The 22,543-nt window shown below is 36.5% G+C and overlaps 1 protein-coding gene across 6 annotated transcripts in view; it reads left to right on the top strand.

Moving 5' to 3' along the window:
* Positions 1-538: 538 nt before the first annotated feature.
* Positions 539-22,543, top strand: part of SLC25A14 (solute carrier family 25 member 14) — a 30,343-nt gene continuing 8,338 nt past the window's right edge. The window contains exons 1-9 of one of the 6 annotated variants that reach the window (XM_045852250.1): positions 593-631; positions 781-956; positions 5,163-5,256; positions 6,095-6,242; positions 8,932-9,026; positions 10,612-10,697; positions 13,426-13,521; positions 19,093-19,217; positions 20,162-20,297. In XM_045852250.1, the coding sequence (XP_045708206.1) occupies positions 5,193-5,256; positions 6,095-6,242; positions 8,932-9,026; positions 10,612-10,697; positions 13,426-13,521; positions 19,093-19,217; positions 20,162-20,297 (750 nt within the window). In that variant the 5' untranslated portion in view covers positions 593-631; positions 781-956; positions 5,163-5,192. Of the gene's footprint in view, positions 632-780; positions 1,028-2,685; positions 2,836-5,162; positions 5,257-6,094; positions 6,243-8,931; positions 9,027-10,611; positions 10,698-13,425; positions 13,522-19,092; positions 19,218-20,161; positions 20,298-22,543 lie in introns of those variants that run through there. The other 5 variants (XM_045852249.1, XM_045852248.1, XM_045852247.1 and 2 more) reach the window with 5 other exon arrangements.

Here is a 22,543-nt window from a genome sequence, read left to right as displayed (position 1 = left end):
TCTTTTTTATTAAATTAAATTTTAATTTTATTTTAATTGTTGTTCAAGTACAGTTTTCCGTCTTTTGCTCTATTGACCTTTCCGAGCTTAGGCACTTTACTAAATACCATTCATCCCCTTTCCCTCATTTTCCCACTTTTATTTTAAGCCTTTTGCCCCGCCCCTTCATTTTCCCTCTTTTTTCGCGTTCTGCTAGTGGCTGCCCCGCCCTTTCACTCAGCCCTAGCCTCTCCTCTTACCCCACCCCTCGCAGACCCTAGGCTTTTACTCCGCGCCTTCTCTCCCAGGCCTAGTTGGTGCTAGGTGGGTAGTAACACGAAATCTGCTCTCACCGACAAGCAAGTTAACTGCAGAAGATGCCTTACCTTCCTCTTCCTACACCTCCCAAAAATCAGGGTGCCCCTTTGGGCAGCCTGCCTGATTTCCCCGTTAAGACTCCTGTTGTTTTCCCCTTTCATTTCGCGCCTTCTTTTTAGGGATTGGAGGAGGCGCAGTTGAAATGCCTGCACCGCCGTTGCCAGGGCAACAGCTTGGTTACTTCCGTTGGTTTCAATGCTTCCGGGTTGGCGTTGCAGTGGCGTTTCCGACTGGGGGAGCCTCGGCTTCCCAGTCATCTGATGAGCCCGAGCAGGTGAGGGGGAGCTCCTGGATTACCAGGCTGGGGAGTGGGGCTGGGCCGCGCCGGGCCGCGCCGGGCCGCGCGGGGCCGGGCTGGCCTGGTTCGCCTGGTTCCTGGCCTGGGAGGGGCTTAACGGTCCTTTGGTCTCTCTCTCCCCTCAGCTGAGTCCCTTCCCTGTCTTTCACTCTTCTGGCATCGTTGGTTTTACTTCTTCGGTTGAACCCTGCTTCCTCGACCCCCCTGGGAGGCCGCCTGCTTCAGGCGCCTCCCTTCTCTTCACGAACTCGCTCTGACAGCTGAGGAACTGGCAAGATCCTGCTATCCAGAGGGTGAATGGGTATCTTTCCTGGAATAATCCTAATTTTTCTAAGGGTGAAGTTTGCAACGGCGGCCGTGATTGTAAGCGGAGTAAGCAAACACCTCCATTGTATTAGTGTGAAGGGTGCTGTTGAAAGATGCTCCCCTTCAGTTTCTACCCCCTTCCACTCCCCGAGGTAAAAAAGGCATTGAAGGCATCTATTAAAATGCAGTTCAGATAACTAATTGTGATGACAGCCTTTATCAACACGAATTAGTTTCTCAGACAAGGTAACAGAAGGGATATTTGTAGCTTTCTGTCAGTGTTTCCTTGTTTTTTGTTTTTGTTTTTGTTTTTGTTTTCAGGCTAGGTATGCTTAGAGTCATCATGAACTCTCTCCCTCCCTTGCCTTCATTTCCTACATCATCAAATTTCTTTGTGTCTCTATTTTTGGAGTTTATCTCTAACCTCACTGCCAACAAACAACTTGTGTGCTTTACTTCACACCATCCTAAGCTAGTTTCCCTTCCTCTCTCATTTGTAATAACTGCTTGCTGAAGCCCTGATAGGCAAACTAAAATATGGATTTCAAATCACTTCCTGGTTCAAAATCTTACAGTATACATCACACCCACCACACACACACTTTGGTTTCAAGCCTTTCAACATGATCTGTTCCTTACACTTCTTGACTGGTATTGTTTCAATAAGAGAAGGGATTTTTTTGTTCCAGTTAGGTTGCATTTTTCCTTCTCACAACAAACCATACTGATGCCTGTCTCCACGTGCTGTGCTTTCCCGATGTTAGTGCCTTTGTTCATCCTGCTCTTCTCCCCCTTCCTTCTCTCTTACCTACACCTATCCAGATTTCTACCTGTCCTGTGTCCAAACCCATTTTTAATTTTCTCACCTCCACAAACCTTTCATAATTATTTAAGCCCATGCTGATCTGTCTCCTTTTCCATGCTTACCCTGCTCTTAGAGTTTGTATTATATAGTTCAGCATTTAATTTTTCTCTGATGAGATAGTATGATTTCTACCAGAGTATAAATTCTTGAAAGGCAGGCACAGTATTTTATAGAACTTTTATCCCCACCTCAGTCTCCTTGATTATCCAGGAAATATAGGTCGAATGATAAATATTGTCATGGTGTTAGAACATTTGTTCTTTTTTTTTTTTTTTAACATGACGTTTAGACCATAGTACATTGCAGGTTTGGGCATATAATATCCCTTTAATAAATATTTGCTTGACTCTCCATTATCACCTTCTGAATCTGAGAATCTCTAATACCTACTTTTTCTTAAAGAGGAAAGCAAGAAAGTCACCTAGATTTTTCTGATCAGATCTTTGTAGTAGTGTATAGCTAGGTAGCTTGTATTTTACGGCATTCTTCGCACTCTTTAGGCTATCAAATTTTTCTTAGACTTCAGAATACATATCCACATTTTGAAGACATTTTTCATTGGCTTCTTTATACAATAAAAATATTTAAGGTACTCTATTTGAACTTAGATATGACTTCTCTTCTATTACCCATATCTGGGGATAGCCCCCACAAGTCAAAATCATTGTTAAGTGCTTGGGGTATTTTACAAAAATAATTCTCTGTAAAAGAAGCAAGGGAACAGAATTAATAGGCAGAGAATCTTTGAGATCAGCAAAGTGTTGTGTACTGAATGTGCAGTATTGGTTAGGTCCAGCAACTTAATTTTTGTGATTTCTCTGTAATATTTTACATATAGGCTGCATTCATAGATAAAGGACATCACACTGGAACCAACCATGTGTTTAATGGATGTGTACCCAATTCTGTGCAAGCTATTGCAGGGGTTTAAAAAAGTGCTGTGACATGTGGTTTCTGCCTTCAGGGATCGTACCTAGTTAAGAGAGAAAATAACATGGGCAACTAGAAGGTAAACCACATCCTAGTCATTATTTGTATGCTTGAGATTAAGATGTAGAAGAGATAAATGAAAGTTTAGAAAACATTGCATAGTTGTAGAATAGGTGTGACATAACATACATGCTTGTGAACAGCCTTAAGTAAAATATTTGGAGGTTTTAGCTGATATTTTAATGATTCAGTGGTGTGGTGTGGCCCTCACAAAAGCAATTGCAATTTTCAGCTGTAGTAATTAAAGTATAATAATGATGAAAATGATTGTGGTTATGTAGCCTGAGAGAGATAACAACATGATATCTGTATTTAAATATTAGAAGGACTTTCTTAGGAAAAAAGTAAATTTATTCAATATTACCTCCAAAAATGGGTGAAAACTATAGGAAGGCAGACTTTTGGCTTAGTAGGAGGAAGAGATGTCTAAAATAAGATCTGAAGAAATATAATACAGGACTTCTTCATAGCAAGATTTTTTCCTAACATTGAAAGGAAAGGGATTTTGCTATCAGATAGGAGTGGGGAGGTAGCAGTGGTAGCAGTGTTAGTTTGGCCAGTAGTTCCCAGACTTTTGGATTTCATGGACCAATAAAATTTAAATGAAAGTTTTGGGAGGAGGTACAAATTAGGATTGCCAGTCTTATTTTGTTAAGACACTAAAGCAAAAATCAACTACCAATCTATTGTCATTTTATATAAGAAAGGTGATTTTTAAAAAAATGTTCCAGGAGTTCGAAGAACATGATTTCCTAATAATCCTTTAAATGAAATATATTGGGTTGGCCAAAAAGTCTGTTTAGTTTTTTCTGTAAAATAAAATACACATTTTTCATTGTCACCAATAACTTTATAGATTTGGATATTTTGCGTATACTTGCTATGTGCTGCTATTGGCTTCTAGTGGGTAGAGGCCCACTAGACATCATCCAGTGCATAAGACAGCCCCACAGCAAAGAATTATTTGGCCAAAATATTAATAATACTGAGAAACTTTGCAAACCACTTTTGACACATTTGATCAGTCACAGCACCTTCTCCATATGCTGCACAAATCTTTTTTTTTTTTGCATTTCAGTTATGTTTTCACCTTTCTTTTTTAACATTTTATTTCATTTTAAAGATTTTATTTATTTATTTTTAGAGAGTAGGGAAAGGAAAGGAGAAAGAGAGGGAGAGAAACATCAATGTGTGGCTGCCTCCTGCATGCCCCTCACTGGGGGCCCAGTCTGCAACCTGGGCATGCGCCCTGACTGGGAATTGAGAGTCCAACTTAAGCAAAGAGATTACTTACAGTCTTGACCAGGATTTAGTAGGTGACACCTAGAGCAGTACTTCTTAATATGTGAAAGCATCAGCAGTATTTGGAAACTTGCAAATTCTTAGGCCAGGTCCAGACCCCCAATCAGAAAATCTGAGGACAAGGCCCACCAATCTATGTTTTAATCCACGTTCTAGATGATTCTGGCACACATTAAAATGTGAAAACCACTGATCTAGAGGGCAGAGCTGTGGGAAAAAAATTTAAGAGAGATATCTGAGAGTAGCAGGGAAAAAGGCTGAAAAGACTGCTGATGACGGGTCTACTTGGGGTGGGATGAGAAAGGAGGAAAGGGAAATGAAGAGTAGAATACATTGTCAAAGAACCTGATCTTCAAAGAAAAAAAAAATATTTGTATGTGCTTTAAAAGGCCAGAGAAAAGGAGATTAACTGGATGTGTGGATGTTAAATGTCACACAGAATAGAGACACCATATTGCTGTCATTCCTCTGGGAACCAGAAGGAAGGTGAAAAGATGATTAACTCAACTTGGGCCTTGTCAGGGGGAGTTGTGGATAGATAGAACTAGCTAGATGAACTAAAACCCTAAAGTTTAGTGGAGAGATGAGAAGGCTAAGTATATGAGAGGGTAATGGTGTCACCTTGTGCTTTGCACTGGAATCAATGTGACTGAATACCATGAACTGCTTTTATGAGATGCCTCAGCCTCTATAACTTAAACTCCAGGTTCCTTCACTAGTAATTGTGTTGTTGAATGTCTAAGTTGGGTGTGCTGGATGGCCTGAAACCTCTTCTTTGGGTGGGGATGGGGATAGCATTAAAGAAACTAGAGAGGATGAAGGGCACAGATTGATCTTTGAGTGATTCACATGTGTGCCCCTACAGAATAGCAGTAAAGAACACATTCATGATCATCTATCACATAAAACAGGATCCCCCATTTTGTGTCATTCCACTTGGTATGTCTGTTTTATTTACCAAATTTGTTAATGTAAGTGTTGTGATTAGACACTAACAAATGCTCCTCATTCTTGTGCCTTGTTCTGATTTGTGCTTGTTTTTAGCCCCAGAAGAGTGCCACTCTAAGCCATGAGATGTCTGGTCTGAACTGGAAACCCTTTGTATATGGCGGCCTTGCCTCTATTGTTGCTGAGTTTGGTAAGAATGTGAAAACTGACGAATCTGCTTCTTATGGTACAGGTGGAAGCTTATGGTGACAGTTATTTTTGGTAACTGCTAGTGAAAAAGTACAAAGAAAGGCCTTCTTTGTTTTAAAAACTAGTCTCAAAGCCATCAAATGACATTTTCTGAGGAAGTACACTAGTGGTATGAAAAGTGAAGTTAAGAAAAGTCAAACTTAGGAAGATTTTTGATAGTTTAATGATTTGTTAATTTGCTAGGCTTAAGTAATATACCTGAAAATACAGAGGGAGTTAATTATGATAGGGGTTTCTGCTCTATACCTATACTAATGGTCTTTCCTTTATGATAAGTTGTTTGTAACATTTTTAGTATAAGTATTCAAACTTCTTTTCAAACTTCTGTTCATTTTACAAGCAAATTGACTATCACAATCAAAACAGATTTTTCTCTATTTGATTTGTATTTTGGAATATTTTTCGATTGTATTTTTTCATCTTCAAATTTTTTCTTCCTAAACTAAATAAGTGATTCCAATCCACTCCTCTTTGTTGACTTTAAAACAACATTTAAATTATTTTTCATTTACAGTATATAAAGACCATCTTAAAGTACTATATTATATCACAGTTTCAAATATACTGTGGGTCAAATCCTGCTGACCAGATAGAATACAGTAGTATATTTTACTTTCCCACATACAACTCTTTGTCTTCTGACAGTGGTATTCTAGTGTTCTTTTATGTGTTATAAAAAGGACTTTGTCTTGTTTTAAAAGTTACCATTGGCATACATTTGACCAACATTTAACTCTGGCTCCTTGGAAAAACTTATAAATGAATGTGTTCCTTCATAGGAACTTTTCCTGTGGATCTAACCAAAACACGACTGCAAGTTCAAGGCCAAAGCATCGATGCCCGCTTCAAAGAGATAAAATACCGAGGAATGTTTCATGCCTTGTTCCGAATCTATAAAGAAGAAGGTGTGTTGGCTCTGTATTCAGGGTAAGACTGGATTCTTTCCTTACATCATCAATAGAAATACTTCTTAAAGAAGCCATGTATTTCAGCTGTCTGAGAGTTTGTGCCATTCATATTCACCATTTCAAGTTGTAATTTAATATTGATGTACCAGTTTGTATTTCACTTGCTTATTTTAAAGCCTTGACCTTTTGTATTTTGAGTCCATTTATAAGTGTGTGTAGTTATTAGTGATGCATTTTATTTTATTTTATTGTTTAAAAAAGATTTTAGCCTTGGCTGGTGTGGCTCAGTGGATTGATTGCCGGCCTGTGAATCAAAGGGTTACTGGTTCGATTCCCAGTCTAGGGTACATGCCTGAGGTGTGGGCATAAATTAAAAAAATATATATTTATTTACTTTTAGACAGAAGGGAAGGAAGGGAGAAAGTGAGGGAGAGAAACATCAGTGTGTGGTTGCCTCTTGCGTGTCCCCTGCTGGGGACCTGGCCTGCAACCCAGGCATGTGCCCTGACTGGGAATCGAACTGGTGACCCTTTGGTTCACAGGCCAGCACTCAATCCACTGAGCCACACCAGCCAAGGCTATTAGTGATGCATTTTAAAGTAGATAGTCCAGGCCTGGCTTGTGTGGCTCAGTGGATTGAGTGCTGGCCTGTGAACCAAAGGGTCGCCGGTTTGATTCCCAGTCAGGGTACATGCTTGGGTTGTAGGCCTGGTCCCCAGGAAGGGGGCATGCGAGAGGCAACTACACAGTGATGTTTCTCTCCTTCTTTTTCTCTTTCCCTTCCCCTCTCTCTAAAAATAAATAACTAAAATCTTTAAAAAAATAAATAAATAAAATGCATAGTCCATTGAAGCATTGGCTTTCTCCTGTTTTCCCAAGAGTCACTGATAGGCACTATGAATAGCAACAATAGTTAACTGTGTATTTTTCTGTGGTATTTTTCTTGAGTTGCCAGATACTGACTTATCTTTAAAATTTTTTCCTCTTTAAAGAAATGATATTCTGGCAGTTTAAACAAAATACAGAATGAGAGAGAGGGAGACCCATCTTTTGTTTGTTTGTTTTTTTTGGTCCACTTTTGATTAGCCATAAGTTTGTGGTTTATTGTCCAGTTTGTTGTTTATCTGCTGCCAGCTTCCTAGGCCACTCCTGCATCTAGGGTACCAGTTTTCGCTCAGAGAATGGACATCAATTTTATTACTAATCTATGTTAGGCTGAATTTCAAAGACAATTTTCTTGGGGAAAAATCAAGTAATACATCCATATTCTTTCATCAATATGGATAATCACAAGATTATTTTTATAACTTCCTAAGTATAGTCCTGTAATTTGGAAGAATCTCAAAGGATATATAAGTGAGAATGTCTCCAGTTTATAAACAAAACTAAATAGGGTGAAATCTTGGTTCTGGTATTTCCTTCTTAAAAGGATGGAAGATGTATTTGCAACTGTTAGGGGGTAAGGTTGATTTTTTTCTAAAAAAGAAACAAACAAACCAAAAAACCTATGAGGTGAGTAATGGGTGTATACTTTTTTTACATTGCTGGATTCAATTTGCTAATATTTTGTTAAGGAATTTTGCTTCTAAGTTCATGAGAGATACTGGCCTATAACTTCCCTTTTTTAATACTGTCTGTTTCTGGTTTTGGTATCAGGGTCATCCCAGCCTCATAAAATGAGTTGGGAAGCATTCCGTCTTCTGTTTCTGGAAGAGATTGTATAAGATTGGTATCAGTTCCTTACTAGGTTGGTGGAATTCCCCAGTGAAATTATCTGGGCCTGGAGATTTCTTTTTTGGAAATTGTAAATTATGAATTAAAAATTTTTAATGATTATGAGACTTCAGACTACCTGTTTCATCTTGATTCTGGTAGTTTTAGTAGTTTGTGGTTTTTAAGGAATCAGTCCATTTCGTCTAAGTTGTTGAATTTAAGAGCATGCCGTTTTTTATAGCATTCCCTTATTATCCTTTTAATGGCTACAGAATTTGTGGTGCTATTTATTCCCTATCGCATTCCTGATATTGATGACTTATGTCTTCTCTTTAGCTAGAGGTTTACCATGTTTATTGATTTTTTCCCAAAACAGCTGACTTTTTGATTCATTCATTTTTCTGCCTCTATTTTCCTGTTTCAATTTTATTAATTTATGCTTTTTATTATTTCTTCCCTTCTGCTTACTTTGGGTTTATTTTGCTCTTTTTGTAGTTTGTTGAGGTAGGAAATTAGATTATTGATTTGAGATTTTCCTCTTTTCTAATGTAAGCATTTTGTGTTACAAATTTCTCTCACAGCACTGCTTTGGCAGCATCCCACATGTTTTAATAGGTTGATATATCATTTTCATTCAGTACTGTGTATTTTTGAAATTTCTTTTGAGACTTCCTATGAGCCATGGATTGTTTAGAAGGGTTTTGTTTAATTTCAAAATGTGTAAGGATTTTCCTTCTTGATTGCCAGTTTAATTACATTATGGTTAGAGAACATACTGTATATGATTTCAATTTTAAAAGATTTGTTGAGGTTTGTTTTATGACCCAGATATGCTCTTTCGGTGAATGTTTCATGGGTGCTTGAAAAAAATGTGTATTTTGGTGTTGATGGGTGGAATAAGGTAGGTGATGGAAATGAGTAGGCTGTCTAGAACTATATAATTTGCAAGTGCATGTTGAGTATAATTGACTTTTTTCTTCTTAATTTTTTTCCAGAATTGCTCCTGCTTTACTGAGGCAGGCATCATATGGCACCATTAAGATTGGCATTTACCAGAGCTTAAAGAGATTATTTGTAGAACGTTTAGAAGGTCAGTATAGACTCCTTATTCTCTTTTGGGGTAATATTCAAAGAGATCGTTGAAATCATGCTTGGTGAAAAGTGCTCCTTATGGGATGCCTGAGAAAGGGTGACAGTCACTGTAAGGATAAAGTGAGGTAATCTTGTACTGACTTGGGCTTAATCCTTGCAGAGGTGATCATATGTTAGAGGGATCTACTCTTCAAGCAGATCTGATCTTTTGTCCCTTTTCCTATCAAACAAAAAAAAAAATGGCTTCTGGTCTTCAGAGAGGGAACATGGAATAAACTTGTCTAGAAAATTAATGGTGTCCTCAACAACAAGAGGGCTTCAACTATAAGGACTTTTCTAACTGCTGATATTTTTAAAAAGGTTTTATTTATTTATTTTTAGAGAAAGGGGAAGGGAGGGAGAGGAACATCCATGTGTGAATCATTGATCAGTGGCCTCTCTCACGCCCCCAACTGGGGACCTGGCCCGCAACCCAGGCATGTGCCCTGACCTGTTCCCTGACCCAGAATCAAACTGGTGACCTTTCGATTTACGGGACAATACCCAACCCACTGAGCCACACCAGTCAGGGCTCTAGCTGCTGATTTTGACAAGTTTTTGTTAGGTGGAGTAATTTTATGCTATTATATTGTAGATTCCGATGTACCTGTGGCCACTTTATCCACATTAGTATTATATGCTTGAGCCACTGTAGTATTATATGTCTCTTTATTTGCTGCTGCAACAGTGCCAGCCTGATGCTGTACTAAATGGTTATTTTATTATAGGCCTGGGGTTGTTAACATGATTGGGAACAGCTGGAGAGCCTTTTGGTTAGCAGTATTCTCTGTATAACTTTATGAAATCAATTTTTTCTGGAGCTTTGTTTTTGAGGATCCTGAAGGATTTGCTTCTTGAAGTCATTTCCTTACACAGATTCTTCACTTGGGTTTATATAGTTTCTATTTGTGGGCTCATCATGGTGAAGAGGCATGGTAAAGATTGAATTTTAACTTCAGAACAATATGCTCTGGGTTTTTTTGTTTTGTTTTGTTTTGTTTTTGGTAGTCGAAGGGGTATAGTTCCAAATGACTAGTTTTTCACATTTGATTACAGAAACCTATAAATAAATAGAGGCCAGTCGATACTAAGGCCAGTCAAAATTAATATTTAGAATTTTTTCCATTAGACAATGATTTTATGTTTTAACATTCTTTCCTGAGATTTTATTGATGATTCTCCAGAAAAAGTTTCTATTCTGATTTAAAAAGTCTTTTTCTTTAGATATTTGAGTTGATTGAGGGGTAAATACCATGTTTGAATTTCTGTGTGGTATTAGCAGTAGCATATAACAACAGGACATGTTTCAGTGTCCTTTAGAATAGTTTTTTAAAACAATGATTTGTGTATTACAATTTTTATATGTTGCAGTACTGATTTGAAGTGTAGAAATATTTGTTTTTTTTTTCCATAAGCTTTGTGCTTCATTTTACAGTCATGTCTCTGACTAGGGTTCCTTTCCTCTGATACCTCAGTACTCTGTTCTCAGAAACTGGTACCTAATATGTGCAGACATTTCTTTCTTTCTTTGCTCCTTTTTACAGATGAAACTCTTCTAGTTAATATGATCTGTGGGGTAGTGTCAGGAGTGATATCTTCCACTATAGCCAATCCCACTGATGTACTAAAGGTAAGGAGGTCTGGTAGCATTGGATGTATGCAGTGTGATGTGAAAAGATCATGAGTTTTGAGTCAGATTTGGGTTTAGATTCCCCACTCTATCACTTGACAGCTGTAAAACTTGGGGCAAATTGCTTAATTACTTTAAGCCTGTTTTCTCATTTATAAAATGAAATTAATTCAGTATTTGTCAAATAAGGTTGTTAGGGATTATAGATAATATATATAAACTGTCTGTCATTGTACTTGGTAGGTAGTATATGCTCAATAAATAGTAGTCAATTTGTTAAGACATGTGTTAATCCATTGGTCTTCAAACCAAAATATGTAAGCCTCTATAAGGTCTTTCCAAGGGCTATGCAATTTTAAGGAAACTATTTTCAAGATCCCCTACTTCCATTTGTATTCTTTTCTGAAAGCGATCTGAGAGTAAACTTGTGTATGTAATAGTCCTTTCCTCACTTTACAAAAGCAAGGCACATTCCCCACCCCTTCCAGAGCTTAGTATGGTATATTGGCCTGTGGTGTAAGCTGGGATACCAAACAAAGTGATAAATCGAAATGCAGTTTTTGGAGAAACCTCTTTTAATAACTAATTGAAGTACCTTAAATCTGTACTGTTTTTGTCTTTTCCTGTCTTATCCATATTTCTATTAAGTGAGATTTGGCTTTAAAATGGTATATTTTGGCTTTTGTTGGGATATTCTGAATTCAGAACCAGAACAGTATAGGTTAGTGGTGCTGAGATTTTAAAATATAATTGGATTTCTTTCAGATTTTATCAAAACAGAATGAAACATTTATTTTAATACCAATCTTCATTTTATTTTATCTTATTAAATGGCAAAAATTTTCTGTTTATTAACTTATTTGAACATATGATTAATTATTGTCACTAAATATATGGTAAAATGTGTGAGAGGATCTCAAGTCACAGTCAGACTGTGACAATACCAATATAGGATTTATAATCACAGTTGGGCTGTTCAGTCCTTTTACTTATTCTTGGACAGCTCTTTCCCTGGTTTATTATGCGTTGCTTCCTTGCCTTTTTGCATGTAGTTCTATTTCTGCCTCAGTGCTTTCCCCGCCTTTCCTCATGAATTTATCCTTTAAGACCATTCAGGAATAGGGCCAGGACTAGGACGAGGTATTCTCTTTGGGTGCAAAATGGAAGGGGATGCCAAAACACTCAGGAATCAAGAGAAATAACACTTTTGTGCAATAATTTTCAAAGATTAAAATGAATGCAAAAATTGATGAACAAACTATTAATATTTTGTACAATTCATCTCACTTGCCTGATCCTAATCCCACCGTATTGGATCCTGTATTTAGTTACAATCATTTGATATTTGGTTCTTCATATATTCTTGTATATTAATTTTGATTTTTAAAAATATTTCATTAAGATATTACTTACCTGGATTACTGAAGTATTTTGTATGTTCCTCCTACATTTTGAGCCTGAGGGAAGTGCCACACTTGTTGCTTCACCTGAGTCCCAGTCCTGCTCAGGAATCATCTCCTTAAAGAAATCTATGATTCAGTTCCAGGGTAGAGGGCGGCAAAGGGGAAAATTTGGGACAACTGTAATAGTATAAACAATAAAATATAATTTAAATAAAAAAGAAATCTTCTACTTATCATAGGATATTTGTGTTTTCAATATGTTTTTGTGATAGTTTCTATTCTGATTTAATTTGGTTTAGGTTTTTATTTCAACTCTTAGTAGTAGCATTTGACATTCTACATAAAAACATGTTTCTTTTACATGACATTTATTGAAATGTAGAATTTTGCTTCATGAAAATCAGGGCTACATTTGGGCCACTAGTATTTAGTGATTGACTAATGTGATTCTATATGTGAAGAGTCAGTGGGAGATCGTATCAAATCTTTCACATGGCTTTTTAGTGCTATATCTCCTTCCTTGTGCTTCTCAAAGGCCACTTTACAGAACACAGTATCATGCTTTTTACAAACAAAACTCAGTTTAATCTCTTACAGCATAAAATTATATTTTAAAGCATTTTTGCTTTTTATAATTACATTAGCAAAGCGTGATCAATGTAGAAAAAAGTGGAAGGCAGGAAAAAAGACAAAAATGGGAAAAATGTTCTTGGGTAACCTCGTCATTCAGGCTTAAACCACAGTCAACATTTGGGTATATATATTCATCCAGTCTCCTTGTTGTGTATGTAGTTTAAGTTTACATGTTTTTAATAAAAAAATCACATACCATACATACTGATTTGCAACCTGCTTTTTCTATACAGCAGTTACTTGTTGGCATTTTTCAATGTCAAATATTATTCTATAACAAAATTTTATGGCTGCGTAGTATTCTGTTAACTGGATGCGTCATAAATTTATGCAGCCAATCCTTTGTGGTTTTTGGATATGTAGGCTGTTTGAATTTTTCACTAAACTAGTTATATTTTAGATGAATTGTTTACTACCTTCACTGAGTACTTATTCTTCCTTTTTCCCAAGTTTTCTTGCAACTCCAGAAAAGATGGACTTAGGTATGAGGAGCATGATAAAATCATCTTTATAAGATACTTTGACACAAAGTACATTCTTTCTACATATAGTTTAAGATATTAACTTCATAATAATAGCAGGCTGATTTTTCTTTAATTCCCAAATACTGTTTTCTTAACTTTAAATGAGTGAACCATTTCATTTTGGTTTTTCTGTCAAAAAAAAAAAATGTTCACCTCTTCTTATTTTAGATTCGAATGCAGGCTCAGGGAAGCTTGTTCCAAGGCAGCATGATTGGCAGCTTCATTGATATATACCAACAAGAAGGTACCAAGGGTCTGTGGAGGGTGAGTGCTCTTTTCCTATTGTTCTATACTCAGTTCATAGAATTTGCAAAGACTGCTTTTTATTTAAAGCCATAAAATTGTGAATTGTCATCTCATACTGTGTAAGATTCTTGGTAACCCATAAAGTAACATAAGAAGCTCCTCATCACCTATGAAAGGACCAGAACTTATCAGTCGACTTTATTTTTGCTTAATGTTTGGGGGTTGTATGTATGAGAGAAGATATTACATTATTTGAGATAACTGTTTTGGTTTGTTCAAATTCACAGTGAATTTAGTTCTTCAATATATATTTTTGCCAGCTTTGTACTAACACAGCAATGTCTATTTATAATAGTCTCTGTAGTACTTATGTTCTAAAGATGTTGCCTGAGAAAAGCTTTTTTAAATGTAAATGATATACTGTAAAATACTAAAAAAATATATAAATGAGAAAAAAATCCACTAAGTCTACCTAGCTAGAGATAATCACTTAACATTCCGTCATATTATCTTTCAGTCTTCTATGTATACTTTGTTGTTTTGTTGTTCTTCCTATAATACTTTATCTTATTTTAATTACTTAAGATTGTAATATTAAATAAGACTACTAGTAGAATATTCAGAGATAGTCAAATGGGGAGTCTATTAATAGGTTCTTTAAAAAGAGAACTTTGCTTTTTTCTTCCTTTATAATTTTTCCCAACTTCTTGTAATAATTTCAAATATACAGGCAGAAAAGTTGAAAGAATAGAATAATGAACACCTACCTACTTGGATTAAATGACTATTAAATTTTGGCCATATTTGCTTTATCTATTTATGTGTGTATATACACACACATTTTTTTCTAAACTATTTGAAAGGAAGTTGCAGACATCATGATATTCCCCTAAATACTTCATTATGAATCTCCCAAGAATGAGGACATTCTCCTATCTAATAATACCATTATCTCAATAAGGAAATTAACAGTAAGTCCCTAACATCTAACATCAAGCCCATATTCAAATTTTCTTTATTGATGAGACCAGACCAGCTTTCTTATAGAATGTTTTATCATATTTTACCTGTATTTCCTGTAAACTAGAAATTATATCCATTGGCTTGATTATATTCATGTTAAATATTTTTAGTAAGAGACCTTCATAGGTAAAACTATGTATTTCATGTTGCATCACACCAATAGGCAGATGTTAGGTTATCCCACAGTGATGCCAAGTTTGATTACCTGGTGAGATGGTATCTACTAGATCTCACCATTGTAAAAGATAAGTTGTTTCCCCCTTTGCAATTAGCAAGTAGTTGATAGGGTTATATTCTAGTGTCATGCATGTATCCTATTACCTAATAACCTTTCACCTAGTGGTCTTGGCATTCATTAATGATCCTTGAGGTTTGCTTTTTGATAAAAGCAGTGTGCAGTTTCTTTATTAGTTTAATATAAAATCATAAAATGGAACTTGCTAGAATTTTTTTTACAAACAAAGGCTAAAGGAAAAACAGTAATAAACAGAATTGGAAATTTTGTCAGGGAAACATAGCTACTTTATTTTTATTTTTGCATATATTATTTTATTTTATTTTTTATTGCTGTCCAGTTAGTATTGTCCTGCCTTTTCCCCTTTACTTACCCCTACCCCATCCCCACCCACTCCCACAGTCAATTCCCCCCATTGTCTGCACTCATGAGTCCTCTGTGTTCCTTTTCTTACCCCTTCCTCTTCTTTCCCTGTTACTCCCTTCCTCTTCTTTCCCTGTTACCCCCTCCCTCATGCTCTTTCCTCTCTGGTAATTGTCAATTTGTTCTTTATTTCCAAGTCTCTGGTTATATTTTGCTTGCTTGTTTGTTTAGTTGATTAGGTCCCACTCATAGGTGAGATCATATGGTATTTGTCTTTCACTGCCTGGCTTATTTCACTTAGCATAATGCTTCAGTTCCATCCATGCTGTTGCAAAGGATAGGAGTTCTTTCTTTCTTTCTTTCTTTCTTTCTTTCTTTCTTTCTTTCTTTCTTTCTTTCTTTCTTTCTTTCTTTCTTTCTTTCGTTCTTTCTCTTTCTTTCTTTCTTTCTCTTTCTTTCTTTCGTTCTTGCTTTCTCTCTCTCTCTCTCTCTCTCTCTCTCTCTCTCTCTCTCTTTCTCTCTCTTTCTGCTGCATAGAATTCCATCATTTAAGTGTACTACAGTTTTTTTTGTCCACTCAATTTACTGGTGGGCACTTAGGCTGTTTTCAGCACTTGGCTATTGTAAATAACACTGGTATGAACATTGGGGTATGTAGGATCTTTTGAATTGGTGTTTCAGGATTCTTAGTGTAGAGTCCCAGCAGTGGAATGGCTGGATCAAAAGGCAGTTCCATCTTTAGTTTTCTGAGGAAATTCCATACTATTTTCCACAGAGGCTGCACCTTTCTGCATTCCAACCAACAGTGTACTAGGGTTCCTTTTTCTTACCAACCTCACCAGCACTTATTGTTTGTTGATTTGTTTATGATGGCCATTCTCACCAGTGTGAAATGGTATCTCATTGTGGTTTTAATTTGTATCTCTCTGATGGCTAGTGATGCTGAGTATTTTTTCATGTGACTTTGGGCCCTCTGTGTGTCCTCCTTGGAGAAATGTCTGTTCAGGTCATTTGCCCATTTTTTAATTGAATTGCTTGTCTTCCTGGTGTGGAGTCTTGTGAGTTTCTTAATATATTTTGTAGATCAAACCCTTGTCCAGGGTAGCATTGGCAAATATGTTTTCCCATATGTTTGGTTCCCTTTCCATTTTGTTGATGTTTTCTTTGGTTGTACAGAAGCTTTTTAATTTGATGAAGTTCTATTTGTGTATTCTGTCCTTTATGTCCTTTGCTCTAGGGGACATATCAGTGAAAATATTGCTGTGTGGGATATCAGATTTTCTTGCCTGTGTTCTCCTCTAGGACTTTTATGGTGTCACAACTTATATTTAAGTTTTTTTACCCATCTTGAGTTTATTATGGTATATGGTGTAAGTTGGTGGTCTAGTTTCATTTTTTTTTTGCATGTACTTACCCGGCTTTCCCACATCACATATATTGAAAAGGCTCTTTTTACTCCATTTTATGTTCCTGCCCCCTTTTTCAAATATTAACTGACTGTATTGACATGGGTTCATTTTTGGGCTCTTTATTCTGCTCCATTGATGTATGTGTCTGTTCTTATGCCAGTACCAGACTGTTTTGATTACAGTGGCCCTGTAACATAGTTTGATATCAGGTATTGTGATTCCTCCTACTTTGTTCTTCTTTCTCAAAATTGCTGAGGCTATTCAGGGTCACATGTGGTTCCATATAAATTTGTAAAATATTTGTTCTACATATGTAAAATATATCATTGGTATTTCGATAGGAATTGCATTGAATCTATAGATTGCTTTGGGTATTATGGACATTTGTGGTAAAATATGCATAGTATAATATTTACCATCTTAACCATTTCAAGTTCAGTTTTGTTAAGTACATTTATACTGCTCTACAACCAGTCTCCAGAATTCTTTTCATCTTGCAAACCTAGGATTCCATATGCATTAAACAACTCTCCATTTTCCCCCTGCCCCCAGCCTGATGCTTTCTGTATCTGTGAATTTGACTATACTGGGTACCTTATATAAGTGGAATCATAATTTTGTCATTTGGTGACTGGCTTATTTTGCTTAGCGTAATGCCCTCCGGGTTCATTCATGTTGTCACATGTGTCAGAATTTCTTTCCTTTTTAAGGCTGAATAATATTCTATTGTGTGTATATATGAGGTCTGTCTGGAAAAAGTCCAGCCATTGTTAATAAAATGAAAATGGTTTGTGAGACATTGATGTAACCTGCAGCCAAGGAGAGTGGACTGGAATGCACATGCGTGAACAATGATGACTTCACTGTACTAATCAGTGGGGGCAGTAGATGCCATTGAATGAGCATGTGTACTCTGTGGCCATTGCATTCAAAATGACTGAGCAAGTAGAGCAAAGAATCTGCATCAAATTTTGCATTAAGTTTGAACATTGCTCCGTGGAAACTATTCAGATGATTCAGAAGGCCACAGCTATGGACAACTGGTGATTGGCAGCTTCATCAGGACAATGCACTCACTCATTCATCTTGTCTCATACAGTTTGTTGATGAAACATCAAATCACCCAGATGACTCTCTCCCACTATAGCCCAGATTTGGTGCCCTGAAACTTCTGGCCTTTCCCAAAACTAAAATCACCTTTGGAAGGGGAGAGAATTCATATAGTAGATGAGATTTAGGAACATATGATAGGACAGCTGATGGTGACTGAGAGAACTGTGTGATGTCCCAGGGTGCGTACTTTGAAGGGGACTGAGTTGTCATTGTCTTAATTGTTGTATGTATAATGTTTCTTGTATCTTGTATCCTTTTCAATAAATGTCTTTGTTTTTCGTATCATATGGCTGGATACCTTCTAGACAGAGTATGTGTCACACACACATATATACCTACACACATATGTGTGTGTGTGTGTGTGTGTGTGTGTGTGTGTGTATGTGTATAAATAACATGTCTGTGGTCTGAATTCAGCCAGACTGTGGGCTCTAGTTTGGGACCTTACTGTTCACCAAAGTAGCCTTCTGTAGATGGTGTCTTCTAATAGATTAAAGCAGATGGAGGGGTCAGAGATGAAGGCACTGTTGGACTAGTGAGCCTGATCAGCAACATAAAACATCTGGTGACAACACAGCTACGTTACTTCCACTGCATACATTGAGTTAGGGATATTAGAGATGATTGATACTTTAATATTATCAGTCTCCCAGAAAGCAGTTGTCCCCACAGTTGTTATTTTCAATTGTAAACATTTAAACAAAATTTATAAAGGAAAACATTCATTGTGATATTTTTAAATATACAAAGACATAAAAATGGAAATTAACTGGTCTGTTATACTAATTCCAGATGCAGAAAAGTATTTTGGTGTACTTCTCTCTAGCCCTTTACAAAGATTTGGCATATGTGTATACCTTTTTCTCTAAGTTAGAGTACTATATGTAACTTTATGTCTTGCCTTCTTTAAGGTTATATCTTAAGTATTTTATTGTGTCAGTATTCTTCAAAAACATTTCTTTTAATGCTCTAGAAGCCCTGAATTTCCATGTGAACTGTAATAGGAGTATTATGCTAGTGAGTGAAATGATGGTAGTGTTACCCAAGGTGGACTTGTGAGGTAGCACCCCTGTTTGCCTTGTCCTTTTTCCTAGCTGCATCATACCTTTACTGTCACCCTAGTATGCTCTTTATGCATATACTAAAATACTGTGAATTAAACTTGGAAGCTCTTTTCTCCCCACTGACTTTTGCTTCATTTTACTTTTTATAATAGCTTTAGTGAGATAATTCACATACCATTACATTCACCACCTCAAAGCATACATAATTTTTTTTTAGTAATTCATAGATTTGTTCCAGTATTGATTTGGAAGAGTAACCTCTGTACTTCAGACTTGAATTTTTTTGTCACTTTTAAATTCACAACCTACTTTGCTTACTTTTAGACTTATGTCATACTATCTGTGTATTTTCTTGGTGTCTAACATCACTTGTATTTTGTAGGGTGTTGTTCCAACTGCTCAACGGGCTGCTATCGTTGTGGGAGTAGAGCTACCAGTCTATGATATTACAAAGAAGCACTTAATATTGTCAGGGGTGATGGGAGACACAATTTTAACTCACTTTGTGTAAGTATGATAGATTGTGTTCATGCCATATTCCCAGTACTTTGAGCACGAAAAAGCATCTTTCAGTGAGATCCTCTTATAGAACAGATACCTTTATTTTATTTTTTAAAGATTCTATTTATTTATTTTTAGAGAGACGGGAAGGGAAGGAGAAAGAGAGGAAGAGAAACATCAGTGTGTGGTTGCCTCTCACATGCCCCCTACCGGGGACCTGGCTCCCAACCCAGGCATGTGCCCTGACTGGGAATTGAACCAGTGACCCTTTGGTTCACAGGCCTGCGCTCAATTCACTGAGCTACACCAGCCAGGGCTGATACCTTTATTTTATATCCCAGAAGCTATGATCAATTAGGTCCTTAGAGGTAGTGTCTAATACAGCAGCCTACCAGATGTCTGTAGGGTTTGCATTTGTTCATACACAGCCTAAATAGCTATTAATTGCTTTGCTTTATTTTGGCAAGCAAACTTTTATCAGTGAGATTGAGAAAAAAGGTATAATTTAATAGTGCCCCTGAAACAAAACCATAGTTTTGGGCTGAAGACTTTTGCTAGTGTCATCCTACATTTTCTTCATCTTGCAACTTGTATGATATTTTACTACTTAAATGCATTTGGCATGTAATCCTATGTTTTGAAAAATTTACATAACTAATATATGGTGTGTGACACTTCCTGCTTAGGGATCTTGCTAGATTTATAAACCGTCCCCTTTTAAGAAAAAAAAAAAAGCTGTCTAAGTTTCAGATTGAAAAGTGAAAGGGACAACTTTTAAATGATGTCTCTTTAGCAAATATTTTCTTTCTCTTTAGATTATCATGAAAGGGCAAGTGTCAGGTTTTATCTGATGAGTCTGACTCATTGTACATTTAAGTTTGGCCTAATTTCTGTTTAGTGGGCAGGTATGGAATTGGGGCAATCTATCTTCTTAAAGTTTTGCTTTTTAGTTCCAGCTTTACATGCGGCTTGGCTGGGGCTCTGGCTTCTAATCCAGTTGATGTGGTTCGAACTCGTATGATGAACCAGAGGGCAATTGTGGGACATGTGGACCTCTACAAGGGTACTTTGGATGGTATTTTAAAGGTATGCACACTGTGGGCTTAGGTTAAATTTTTAATCTTCTTCAATGTCTCAGACCTACTTTCAAGGCTTATTCTTAATTGGTACATATAATTCTGAAGATGGAAGAATCATTATATACATTTTTATAGGCTCTCAGAGTAATTCCCAGGTAGAAAAGCTGTGCCCTTGGCAATCCGCTGATGCACAGTGGTCCTTAAACTTGTTATTCTGATTTGAATGCTTGTGACTGCAGGATACTTTTATTAATAGCACCATGTAGAATTGATATAAAGCATTTAACATATCCCCACATTTACCCATTTCAAAAAAGACGGAGTCCCTGTGATAGAAAATCTGGCACTCAATTTTAGTTAAGCATTGGGCTGTTGTTCACACTTTTGCTTTGAAAGTTTCTGCAATGTTATTCTTATAGAAAGCTGAATATTGTAAATGAATTATGTATTATATAATCACTGGTGATAATACTTTTATAGAAAACAAATTTGAGGGTAAAATATGATATTGCCATATGGTTTCTCTGTGGTTCAGTTTAGTGTAACAACTATTTATTATATATCAGGCACATTTTAGTAGGCACAGAGAAATAATAGCATACTACAGGTGTATAAACAGATAATTAACACAGTTGGTAACTGATAACCTCAGGGATCTATGGGAGGAAATCTTAGTCCAGTTTGGAAGTTTAGGATAAGCTCCCTGTAGATGGTGACATCTTGATAATAATAACAACTCATATATGTTGAGTACTTTACTATGTATCAGAAACTATCCTAATGAGACCTTACGTATTTTAGTGGTGACCATGTGGTACCATTCATTGACAGAGGCATCATAGGAAAAGGAACAGGTTTTGTGGGAGACATTACAGTTATGGGCACTTAGTTTGAGGCTCATGAGGAAGACACAGTGGGTATATTTGTATATACTAGTCTTCACTCAGAGGAGGGTTCAGGGGTGTAGCTGAGAGCCTTGGGAATCAGTAGTGTACAGATGTTACATAACTGTGGAGGGGGAGACCAAGGAGAGCAGGTAGAGGAGGTCACAGCTTTTTTGCCTTCCTAGATCACTGGAGTGTTACAAGATTTGTTCCATTAATAGTGATTCACAGAGGCAGTGATTCTTGGACTCTGGAGAGTAGAGTTTAGCAAAAGCCCCCCTTACTGTTTTTCACATGTTCACCCTTCCACTTGACAATCACTGATGTAGAGAGAAGAGTAGGGCCAAGGAAATAACTCTGAGGCAATGCTGATTGTTAAGGATTTGACAGATGAGAAACCTAGGAAAGACACCAAAAGATAATAGTTCAAAAGGTATGAGGAAACTTAGAAGAGAATATTGTCATGGAAGCCAAGAGCGTAAAGAGTTTCAAGAAGGGATGAGTAATTATTTGTGAAATGGAATAGAGAGATCCAGTATAAGGACTGCAAAGTATCTCTTGGATATAATATTTTCTAGAGAGATTTGCTGGATTGCTGTTTGCAAAAGCCAGCTGCTATGCATTGAGAAGTGGTTCAATTTAATCATTCATTCATTCAATACAAAAAATGTTTAAATGTCTTATTGCCAGGTACTTTTCTAGGTTGGTGAACAAAAAAAGTCCTGCTTTTCATGACATTATGATTCTAATAGGAAGAGACAGATAAATACCTGAGAAGTGAGGATAAGTAGATAAGTATAAAATATTACTTCAGGAAGGTTGGCTATAAGGAGCTAAAGGGAAAATAATATAGTTATAGCTAGCACTTATTGAACACTTATTGTGTGCTACACACTATAATATGTCCTTTAACTCACAACAACCCTGTGGGGTAGCCATTATCTGTCCCATTTTATAAATGATGGGTTTTAGGTTCAGAGTAGCTAAGTATTTATCCAAGATTACACACCGGGTAAATGTCAGCTCTGGGATTTAAACCAGGGCCTGTCTGATTCCAAAGTTTGTATTTTTAATCACTATTCTGTGTTGTATTGGCAGAAACATATTTTCATGTTGGCAGTAACTTTTAAGTACTTATATTTGCTCACATATTCACTTACTTGCTATTAAAGTTCTTTAAATCAATTTCACTCTACATTATCATTATATATAATAGCATCATACTATATTATTTGATCTCTAAGAGTCCCAAAGCACTTTGGTGAGTGGAATTATGCATTCATCTCTGACATAGAAATGAGCAACTGCAAATCTCATTTTGTTACCTCCATCTTAAAACCATTGAATGGCTTGTCATACATCCAGTGAT

Source organism: Phyllostomus hastatus, unplaced genomic scaffold (assembly GCF_019186645.2).
Source record: "Phyllostomus hastatus isolate PE091 unplaced genomic scaffold, TTU_PhHast_1.1 phas_contig_90, whole genome shotgun sequence".
NCBI lineage: Eukaryota > Metazoa > Chordata > Mammalia > Chiroptera > Phyllostomidae > Phyllostomus > Phyllostomus hastatus.
Note: the sequence above shows the minus strand (reverse complement) of the source record. Positions and strands in the feature narration are given on the sequence as shown.